This window comes from Thunnus thynnus, chromosome 1 (assembly GCF_963924715.1).
Source record: "Thunnus thynnus chromosome 1, fThuThy2.1, whole genome shotgun sequence".
Taxonomy (NCBI): domain Eukaryota; kingdom Metazoa; phylum Chordata; class Actinopteri; order Scombriformes; family Scombridae; genus Thunnus; species Thunnus thynnus.
The window spans coordinates 31,202,328-31,213,286 of NC_089517.1; the positions used below are offsets into that span (position 1 = coordinate 31,202,328).

The 10,959-nt window shown below is 41.4% G+C and overlaps 1 protein-coding gene across 1 annotated transcript; it reads right to left on the reverse strand.

The window, feature by feature from the left end:
• Positions 1-482: 482 nt before the first annotated feature.
• tars3 (threonyl-tRNA synthetase 3) lies at positions 483-10,238 on the reverse strand. Its single transcript, XM_067595485.1, has 19 exons — positions 9,874-10,238; positions 9,565-9,648; positions 9,114-9,301; positions 8,814-8,937; positions 8,377-8,501; positions 7,939-8,056; positions 7,566-7,630; positions 7,354-7,432; positions 6,939-7,085; positions 5,544-5,642; positions 4,176-4,342; positions 3,895-4,057; positions 3,620-3,757; positions 3,020-3,097; positions 2,826-2,926; positions 2,256-2,360; positions 1,899-1,971; positions 1,653-1,767; positions 483-1,008 (listed from the first exon to the last, which is right to left on the reverse strand). Exons 1-19 carry the CDS (start codon positions 10,198-10,200, stop codon positions 860-862), a joined length of 2,445 nt encoding a protein of 814 aa, XP_067451586.1. The 5' UTR covers positions 10,201-10,238; the 3' UTR covers positions 483-859.
• Between the last annotated feature and the right edge of the window lie 721 nt (positions 10,239-10,959).

A 10,959-nucleotide genomic window follows, 5' to 3' on the forward strand; every position in this document is an offset into this window, starting at 1 on the left:
CAATTTCAATATCTGTAACAACTGTATTTGTGGCGGCATCAAAATCAATGAGGTAAAGTTAGTTTCTAAAACGAGTTTTATGTGCGCCACGCATCTTTCCTATAGTATTTGAACGCAGCATTACAAGCAACAGAACTTCCTGGTCCTCATCTTGCCACGCCCACTGCATGTTTACATTTTATGTTTTATTTTAACTACGCCTCAAGATGTCATTTTAGTTTGGATTTTTGAAGAGGTTATGAGTCCTCTATTAATTTAGGCAACAGCAGTCAACTATTAACCTAGGCACTACACTGAAAACTGCTGGCCAAAAGCATTCGCTCACTATCATGATATTACTTTGGAATAAGTAAAACATGAAAAATTCCTGAAAGGCTGCATGTCACAACAAAATAAACCTACTGCTGTTTATCATGAAATCTAATTCTTGCAAAAACATCAGCCTCTTCTGTTGTGTAAGTACAAAAAACAAAACACTCACATTCAGCAGTTTTACTTTATTTCTGGTCATACACAGTTCCCCACAGAGACAGATCTTTGTGAAACAACTCAGTGCTAAATTCACACAGCCTTCATTGTGACGATGCATTGTTTTCTTAAATTACCAAGACCACATACATACTGAAAACACCACAGTCATCCTGCACATGTAACCTTGTGGGCAAGTTGCAGCCCCGTTCATTTACTTACAGGTCTATCCATCAGTTCAGCAGTTTCACTTTCTGACTTCTGTCCTGTGTATTACACTTTCCCTGTACCACTTTTATGTGACATGTAATTTTTCCCTTTCCTGCTCATCTGACTGTAGTTCTAAGAGATGACTGAGGTATTCAAATGTCCGGTTTGTTCTTTGTCTCTATCAGAACTCCTCCTCTGCGTTCTGACAGCGGGACTGTTTGAGCAGGGTCAGGCGGGCCAGCACCTCAGCCACCGACAGTTCTCCGTGGACTTTGTTGTCCCTTGTGCGCACATTGACGCTGTTAGTCATCTTCTCCTTCTCTCCGACCACTGCCAAGATACGAGGAGACACAACAGCTTGACATGGGCAAAGTCATACCACACATACGCACAGCTACCCTAACACATTCCCTGCTTTGTGCCACTGAGTTCAACAACAGTGGGTGGTTAGCCAACTTGGAGGTCCATTTGCTTTACATTCAACCAATTAGGAATGTTTATTTTGACTCACCAAGCCTCTGATAGTGAGTCTACTGACAACACTGCAGTTTAAAAAAGGACCAAAGCAGTTCTTTCTATTTACTAAAGATCATATACAGTATCATTTGCATTAGCAGTATTTCTGACAAAACCAAAAGCAAATATGACGACATGATGTTTCATACTACAGTAAAAATGAATGGAAACCAATCTTCACATTGAAAGGAATAATAAAAAACATTATATAACCCTAACCCTCATGGTCATCAAAACTAGAACACTTAAGATGAGTGGTTTGCTCAATCAGTGATTACAAAGGAAAAACCAATGATATTCTCTATAAAACAGACCTTCAATATTGTGGCAGAAACAAATGAAATGTACTTTTGAACAGACTGCAGGAAACTTTGTCAGGAGCAGAAATGAACAGAAAAAGCTCTTAAATTAGAGGTCAGTCAGTGCTTATATACTTGCAGGACAGTACATGTCCTTACCGAGAATGAAGTTATATTGGGCCAGCTGAGCATTGCGGATTTTTTTGTTCAAAAGACAGCTAGAGTCCAGGTCAGCATCCGCCATGATACCAGCTTCAGTAAATTGCTTACAAACCTGTGGGGCAGAAGTACTGTTCATTAATATATGGTTCAAAAGCATCCCAAGATTCTGAATGCCACAATTTACTGTCTACATTCATATGATTGTACTTAAATGTGGTTGAGTTAGGGAAGTTGAAGATTTACCCTCTTGGCATATTCCTCACAGGAGGGATTGACAGGCACTAACATCACCTGACGCGGAGAGAGCCACAGAGGCCTGGTGGAAGAACAGACAGGCTACATTAAAACTACCTTCACAATGATATACTGGTGTAAAGATCAGAACATTACCACCTATATTTCTTACTGACAAAAAGGAACTAATGCTTGAAATCTTTATGGTGGGTGAATATTTAAATTGTTCCAGAGAGACATCATGGTTAAAATTTTGCTAATATTACAGTGAGATTTTTTTTGGCATTTTATTTAACATTTGTGACAAGCACCATTTTCTAAATAAATGACTCTCTAAAATGCAACAGCAACCAGAAAACACCTCACCATTTTCCTGCATAGTTCTCTGTGAGAATGGCAATCATCCTCTCAACTGAGCCCAAGATGGCACGATGGATGATTACTGGCCGGGCTTTGTCATCCCCGTCCTTCCTGTAAGACATCATGTGATAAAGAATATTAGGGTTTCCTGTAAAATGCTACAAAGTTTCACCATTAACGTCACAATCATTGCATCTACCTATTGGCTGTACAGGTAAACTCTACACATCCATCCCCTTCCCTTTCCATATGTAATACTGGTCTGATTGGACTAATGCACAAACTGTGAATTCCAGTAACTCATGTACTTCCTGCTGTCTATTGCTATATAGGCTGTGCATTGTTTTACCATGCTGGTTTACAGATTGAAGTTCCTGGTGAGATAATAAATCAACCCCTCACCTGCTCACTGAGTTCAAATTTGCATAGAACTCTTCACCTCTTTTAAAACAAGTCTCTGTGGAACACAGTGCACAAGCTGAGACGTTTTATTCAGGAGAGGATTAACATATAATCCTTGGTGCAATAAAGCACACAGGCTCAGCAGTGTGTCAATGTTTTGATTAGGTGACTCACCCCACAAAGGTCAGGTTGAAGCGGATGGGCAGCTGGAAGTCCAGCTGAATGGTTGCACACTGGTGGTAACGTCCAATTGCATCTTTGATCTTGATGTCAATCTGCAACAGCACAGAAAGCGTTGGAGTACTTTCCAGACCACAGAGAATTTAATTGATTTCGCGTTTGGCAGGAACTATCAGAAATGTACTGACCTTGGGTCCATAAAAAGCACCGTCTCCAGGGTTGAGTTTCCATGGCTCCCCAAACTCATTCAGGCTGTTCTCCAATTGCTGCCAAACATGAGGCATAGGTTAAAATATAAAGTAAATCTATACATCAAAAAGCTATTTCTGTGAAGCAGGCCAATCATCAAAAGTGGGATTTTCTGGAGACGTGAAGTCATACTGAAGTATGCAGTCAAGTAAAGGACATACAGTCCGGTCTTTGCACTGCCTAAAGGACTTCTACATATGCAATTTACAATGGGCGAAAATAATAGATATCAAGACAAGCCAATGAGAGATGTCTTTTTCTGACAACACGCCTACAGATTCAAGGAAATTCACAATGACTCACAGCTCTGATACTATGATCACACAGCAGGCAGCCAGTGTTTTCATTCACAGTGCCAAGTCAGTGTCAGCGTTTATTTGCTAAAAAGTAAGGTGTAGCAAAGACAGTGCATTTTGCCACCAAAACAGTGATTCATAGGTGGAAGACAGATGTTATGCTGAAAATGTACCTAAATTTGAGTGACAGCTGGGGCTGATTTTCTACCTTATGTTGTAACTATGATGCCTGATACAGTTTACCTTCTCAGCTTGGTTCCACACAGCGATGTCACCCAGGTACTTCTCTGGACGAGTGGAGAGGTGAAGCTGGAAGGAGAAGCCGAACACATCGTAAACACAGCGGAGGAAGTCAAGACAGCCCTTCATCTCTGACTCGATCTGTAGGAGGGAAAAAAAAAGAAGATGGTTCAGCATTCAGGAAAATGACTCATAATAAATACATGCATTAGTTGTTTGTCAAACAAAATACTCTCCATTTTATTGTCAAACTTGCAGAAAATTACTGATACAGTCACCTGATCCATCGTGCAGAAAATATGAGCGTCGTCCTGTTGGAAACGCCGCACTCTGGTGAGCCCAGTAAGTGTTCCTGACAGCTCGTTCCTGTGGAGGACCCCGAAATCCGCCAGCCTCAGAGGAAGCTCCCTCCATGAGCGAGGCCTGTGGCTGAACATCAAACTAGAGGACAACCAGAGGGCAAGAAATCATATGATAGTAACGCGGCATAAAAGACATTTTGATTTACAGTATTTGGGAAACAATTCCAATCTTTCCACTCTGAGCGCTCTAAATTTACCAGTGTCCGGGACAGTTCATGGGCTTCAGTGCAAAGATGTCATCCTCCACAGGGAAGGAGAACATGTTTTCGCTGTAGTGTTGCCAATGGCCAGATGTCTCCCACAGTTTGCTGTTATAGATGTTGGGGGAGGCTACTTCCTGGAAGCCTCTTCTCCAATACTCATCCTAGAACAACAGCAGAACCATATCAACAAACTAAACACAGCAGCTGGACTGCACAGGTACTTTATGGAGCTGAGCTAAATCAGGACTTCTGAATGTCCAGGTGAGATTTTCAGCAGCAAATAGTAGGAGACTGGTGTAACTGGACTGATTTCAACTGTGAATATGAAACAGGACGGTGCCAAAACAGATAATGCATGCTCAGCTTTTCCTGACTAAATACAGTTTAGCAGAAGAGTGGGCTACAAAACCTGAATGTCATGTTCTGAGTGACAACTGACTCAATTTACTGCAAATATCTTTTTTTTTCCTTTTTAAAGCAACAGTCATAACAGACTGAAGTGATGTGATAATGATCTTGCACCGTTTCTGTGCAATGTATGTCAGGCCTTCTTGGCTTGGTCCAGTGTGTTAGTGGGTGCTGTGAAACTCCTCAAGTTGTTAACATGCAAATACATCTCAGGGACAAGTTCCTGTACAGTCATTGAACTTGGCAAAGGCGTTCAAGTTACTCTGAAAACTAAAGTTTGCTTAACTCAGGACAGTACTGCGGTCTGCTGTTAACTGAGAATTTCTTTAGAAATGACGCAACCTAATAACTAAATGTAGAAATATGGTGACTTCCCAAACACATGGAGTTCATCTTTAAACCAACAGAACGCTTTCAAATGATCACTCCATGAGGCCAATTGGATAAATGACACGTCAAACGACAAGCTCATTGGGACTACAATCTGCAAATCTTGACACTTTTGGTTCTGACACTTCTGACTTTTTAATGTGCAGTTTGTGCAATAGAGGTATGTCTAAGGTGACTGGAAAAAAACTTTGAAAAGTTCAGGACATAATTCAGACTATGTAGAGCAGACAAGGCTGGTCCACCCCGTTCTGAGGCTCCAGGCAGTATTTAAACTGAGAGAGCAGAACTAAACTATTCAGGTCACTGTTATACTCACAGCTTATCTTTGAGCTCCTTGGTGATTGCATGTTCTGCAAAAGTTAACAGTTGGTGATCTGCATGTCAATGAGCCAGCAATCACGACAAGTACACTGGAAATGTAAAATATAGCCTAAAATGGACGCATGGACACAGGTTGAAAGCGGTTTTAAGCATTTGTGTTTCTGCATCCATTTGTGTCGACCACAAATGAATTTATTTTTCCTTCTTGAATGCACTTGGCAAGTGCACTGAAACAACTCCTACCCTGATGAACTCAGTGAGGGTGTTGTAGATGTAGGCTCCCCGTGGCATGAAGAAACAACTGCCAGGGCTCAGATCATGGAAGAAGAACAGCTCCTGGTCCTGTGAAGCAGAGCAACAACTTTTTAATGACTTGATATATCCTTTATCTGCAGATACAACCAGCACAAAACTCCTCCATACACAGCAGGGAGTTATCCAATTAACACACACTGGAAAGCAGAACAGCGTGTTTCCTCAAAAGAATGTGAAAACAGATCTTATTCATTTTCCCCAAAAAATCTAAAATACAGGTCCAGTAATCTATGATTTCTGTAGCAGCCTTTAACGGTAGTTTTAATTTAAGAACATTCATTCACTTCTATCTTTCTGCGCTAGATTGTAATTGAAGAAAAACAGTTGCACCTTCACAATAGAGACAAACAGGCAGTGAAGATGAGGTGATACATGATGATACAAATACTATAATGACAATAAAGCTTTGTCAATTGCTCTCCTGATTTGAGAATGAGGCTTTGTAGCTGAAACGTCTTCCTAATGCCTTATTCACTGACTAATTTTAAATGCTAATAAATTAAAGTACGGGATTAGAGGTTTTCTATATCCACATGTCACTGGACTGCATCTAGAGCTTTTGAAAATGTGCTTTCATGATGCACTGTGCAAATGAGAGGGGTCGGCTTAGGATCACACCACAGAGCACCATCTTTAAAACAGCATGCCACTTTTGTCACCTCACTCTGATATTGCTGTTGAAGACAGTGATATCTTGACACTTGCATGTAACATAGAACCGCGTTGTAATCAGTGCGGATTGAGGTGCTGCCGTCTGGATCTCCCATGCTGGGAAACCAGCTGGGGTGCTCAGATGACTCACAGTTGTCCCAAATGTGCCAGTAAGAAGAAGCACAGTGCCCTCAGCTGGTATACAGCAACAACAGATGACTGAGTTGCAAAACAATGGTTTTCATGTCTAAAGCTGCAACAAAAATTACTCACTGGGTGAAAGTGTAAAATGATCTGCAGCTGGTGAACGTGACTGAGTTTAACATGATAATCAAGAACATGAAGGTAGGTTCAATGCAGAATGTTTATACTTTTTTATGGTTGAAAGCATGTTTGATAATAGAAAACTGCCTGCTGTATTAAAATTTTGCAGTTCACATTTGCCTGGAGTCTGTGCTCATAATCCAGTTTGGTTTCAGGGTTCACCACATGTATAAAACCACAAACCTAGACTCTCACGAGGAAAAACTCCTAAAAGAACCTCAAAGGAGATGAGTCAGCCATCATATTATACAATTAATTAGGAATCAAAATTCACTTTGTACCGGGCTTCTCTTTCCAGTTTTAAAGCTAGCTGGGTGGGCTCGAACATGACTGCCTACGCTGACTCACTTTGCCAATCTTGCGATGGTCTCTATTCTTGGCCTCCTCCTGAAAACGTTCCCACTCCTTCAGCATCTTTGAGTCCGGGAAAGAAATCCCATAGATCCTCTGAAGTGTCTCCATGTCAGAGCGCCCCTCCCAGTAGGTGGAAGAGTTCTGATTACAGAGGTAGAAGAGTATATCGTATAAGTATATAGACTACTAAGTAATTTTACACAATCATAAATCAAACCGAGAGCTGCAAATAAGGAAAACAACTTTGGGAGATAACTGGTTAAATTCCCTGTTAAGAAGTTGACAACATGACAACATCTGAGGGGAAAATAACACATTATTTGAGGACAGCATAAATTAGTTTGGGGCTTGTGGACTTCAGACTTTAAAAAAAGATTAACCTTGGACCCTGCATGTCTCTTCCACATACCTTATAGATCTTCATGGCCTTGATCTTGCCTGTATGTCTTACATGGGGACCCCTGCACAGGTCAATCAAGGGCCCGCATCTAACCAAGATTCATAAGTTACAACAGTTAGGTTTACAAAGATAAAAAAAAGAACACATAATGTTTTAAAATCAAAAGATGCATTTGATATTTCTTGTCATTAAACATAAATACATCAATATAACCAACTAACCTGTAGACTGTTGTAGTGGGGGTGGTGACTTTTTCATTCAGAATGCGGCACTTGAATTTGTTGTACTGGAAGGCACAAATACCTTGAGTTAGTTATTCCCTGTAGCTCAGAGTTTTTGTCTTGATTCAAAGATTTCACTTTGTGTGGTTACATGCATGAAAACCATGCTAACAAGAATAGCCAGAAAAATAGGCAATACCTGTTTCTGACATTTTGAGTGAAGACAGTTTGTGAAACTGTAGTGGGACACTATAGCCCTTAATGTACACATCTCCAACATTAAAAAAAATGGACAACTAATAAGCCATGGTTTGTTTTTTGAGACAAGCAAAGGATCCCAAGCTGACAGTGGACAGAGTCGTCTTTCTTTTACCTTAAACATCTTCAGCAGTGTCTCCTTGCTGACCTCCAGCCTCTCAAAAGGCTGTTTTTCCTTCACCACACCCTTACACAAAGTCTCCAAGTCCCCAAACTCAGTGCTGGACACTCCCCTGGAAAACAGCAGGTCGTTAAAAATGATCATGGTCAGTGCTGCTCTGGCAAGTGTTATTAAGTTTCTGTAATGACTTAATCATGTTCTGTTTGGACATGATGATCCTGTGTTTCAACAAAGTATGTTTTAAAAGGAGAAGACTGTTCTATTTTTAACACTTCAACACTTTTTGGTCCAACATAGCAAAGCCATTAATAACTGATTCAAAAGGTAGTGAAATACATGACTGATATCCATTTCTGATAATTATAACCCATCCCAGAAAAATCCTGTAGAGTTGGAAAGCTGAGCTAAACCGAGAAGATGTTGGCTGCTCACTTTTGTCCATCCAGGAACATGTCGTAGTAGAAGCCATTCTCTATGGGGGGTCCATAACATAAACAACCTCCATAAAAGTGCTCCATTGCCTCCCCCAAGATGTGAGCACTGGAGTGCCAGTACACCTAGGATGATATAAGATGAAGATGCATTACCTCTTTAAAAAACATACAGACAAAAGAATAGCTTTACTTAAAGGACGTTTGTTGTTGGGATGCTGTGGCTTCAACATTTTTATTATTGATTCTCTACACAATTATAGTGTGGAGTTAATGCCTGAAATGTAATCTGGCAGACCAAAAGGTAGGACTGCTTGATAATGAAGATGTTCAAAAAGGGGAACCATTCTATGAATAATAATAGTAAATAAAAGGTTTTGCAAAAGCAAAAGACAGTTTGCAGAGCACAAATATTGCAGTACAACACAATGTACTCACAGCCTGAGCGTCCTCATTGTCAAAGCGCAAGATCTCAAGAGAGCAGTCCTGCTCGAGAGGTCTGTCCAAGTCCCAGAGCTCCCCGTTGACACGAGATATCACTGCATTGTCAGCCAGGCCCTGGCTGAAAGATGACGCACAAGATGGATATTGTGATAGTGTGTTATTCATGATAATGAAAAGTAAACATTAGGAACAATATTAGGGAACTGCCTTGTACTCCAAAACCTGTGTAAGTGTTTTAGATTTATCTGCATAACTCACACCACGTTAACATCATTTCCCATGCAGGTGACTAACCTGATGTCGCAGGCCAGTTGGTATGGGGTGGTGACCCAAGCCTTGCCCGTCACCTTATGTCCGTCGGGCAGCTCCACCGTAATGGGCTTGCTGTTTGCAGCTCTCTGGGCCAGGAGGGCATCACTCTCCGTCTTCAGCTCTTCATAGAGGCTGAGGCGCTCTGCAATGTATCCAGGCCAAGGCTTCAGCTACACAGGAAAACAAACAAGCAATCAAAGTCAAGAAATGTCCAAAATAATGCCCATTCATTTGTTAAAATTCAAGCATCACCAGTTCCAATGCCTCAATGTGAACATTTCTATTTCCAATTTCTGTGAGAGGCAACGATTAGAGAGAGATTATTAAGCATTATTTGTGAGAAACTGAAATGTGAAGGTGACGTTCCTGTTGGGAGAAAGTGTGAACAGTGGAGCAGGTTAATTCAGTGTCTTGTGCTTCTTTTAATAACCACCTCTTTCACACCTCCAGCTCCTTGTCCCTTATCCTGCTTCTTCTCCTTGTTCCTGTCACCTGGTTTGGTCACTGGGGCTGCAACCTGTAACAAGCAGAGAGGGCTTTGTCTTTACACTTACAATAATCTCCTCTTAGTCACAATATCAGCCTGTTATTAATGTCGGTGAACACGCTCGGCTATTTCTGGAAATGGGGGACATTAGTTTGTCATTTGGCCCACTGCACAGCTACGCCTCACTCCCGCATCATGTTACAAATGTATCCATTCAGACTGGTTCACGTCTCCTGGCCCAGTGTTCACCACTACCTTTTTATCCACTCGGTTGTGTATCTGCTGCTCTTTACTGGTGTTTCTCTCCGGACCTCTGCCACACTTGGCTGAGTGCTGTCTCTCGCCCTGCGCCACCTCCTCCAGCTGCAGCTCTGCCTGCAGACCCCGACGGAGGTGCAGCAGCCGGTACTTCAGCTTCTCATTCTCCGTCCTCAGGGTCTCCAGCTCCGGGGTGATCACAGCAGCTCCGGTGGCGTTCAGAGCACCTCGGCTTAGTCCATCCCGAAGAGAGGAGATTTCCCCGGCGAGAAGCCGGATTTGCTCCTCCTGAGCTGCCAAACGTGCAGCCAAGCACTCCGCCATCTTTAAATGACCACCATAGCCACAATGACAGCTGACTTCCGGTGAGGGTTTACTACAAATATAAGCCTCACTGACACACTATCGTAAAAACAGCAACCAGGGTAAAAAAAAGAAAAAAAGAAAATCAAATTAATTTAACAACATGACTTCAGAGAATGCGCCATACATATTAAAAATATAATATAGTTATAATATAAATAATATAAATATGTATTGTATCATTATTTTCAAGATCAGACCAGTGTAAATGACAAATCTCATTTATTTGGACAAGTGCAAAAATACATCTGACAACATATTATTTAGTCAAAATAATGAATTACTATCCTGAGAAGACTATGAACTAATAACATTTGAGGTCTGCGTTGTTTCCTTAATGGCTCTTATAATTCAATTAAATAATAGATCTTTCACGTGCTTCAGCTAATTATTGGTTGATATTCCTCAGGCGTCGCACCGTTAGTACTGCAGCACGGACGGTGGCAGCACGGTGGCAGTAACGTGTTTTCTAATGTTTCTAATACATTTTGACGTCAGCAGATCGCTGCAACGCAGGACGCTAAATTTTTCCAAGTATATTCAACTGCAGCCGCAGCACGAACGTGCAAATATCTAAACGACACACCCACTTTACTACAAGTATGAGGAGGGGCATAGTTAAGTTTGGGTTAAAACGTTAGTAGGGTCAGGGGAGGGTGTCGTGTAGTAAAGTGGGTGTGTCGTGTAGGGTTAGGGTGAGTCTGCAAGACTGCAGCTAGA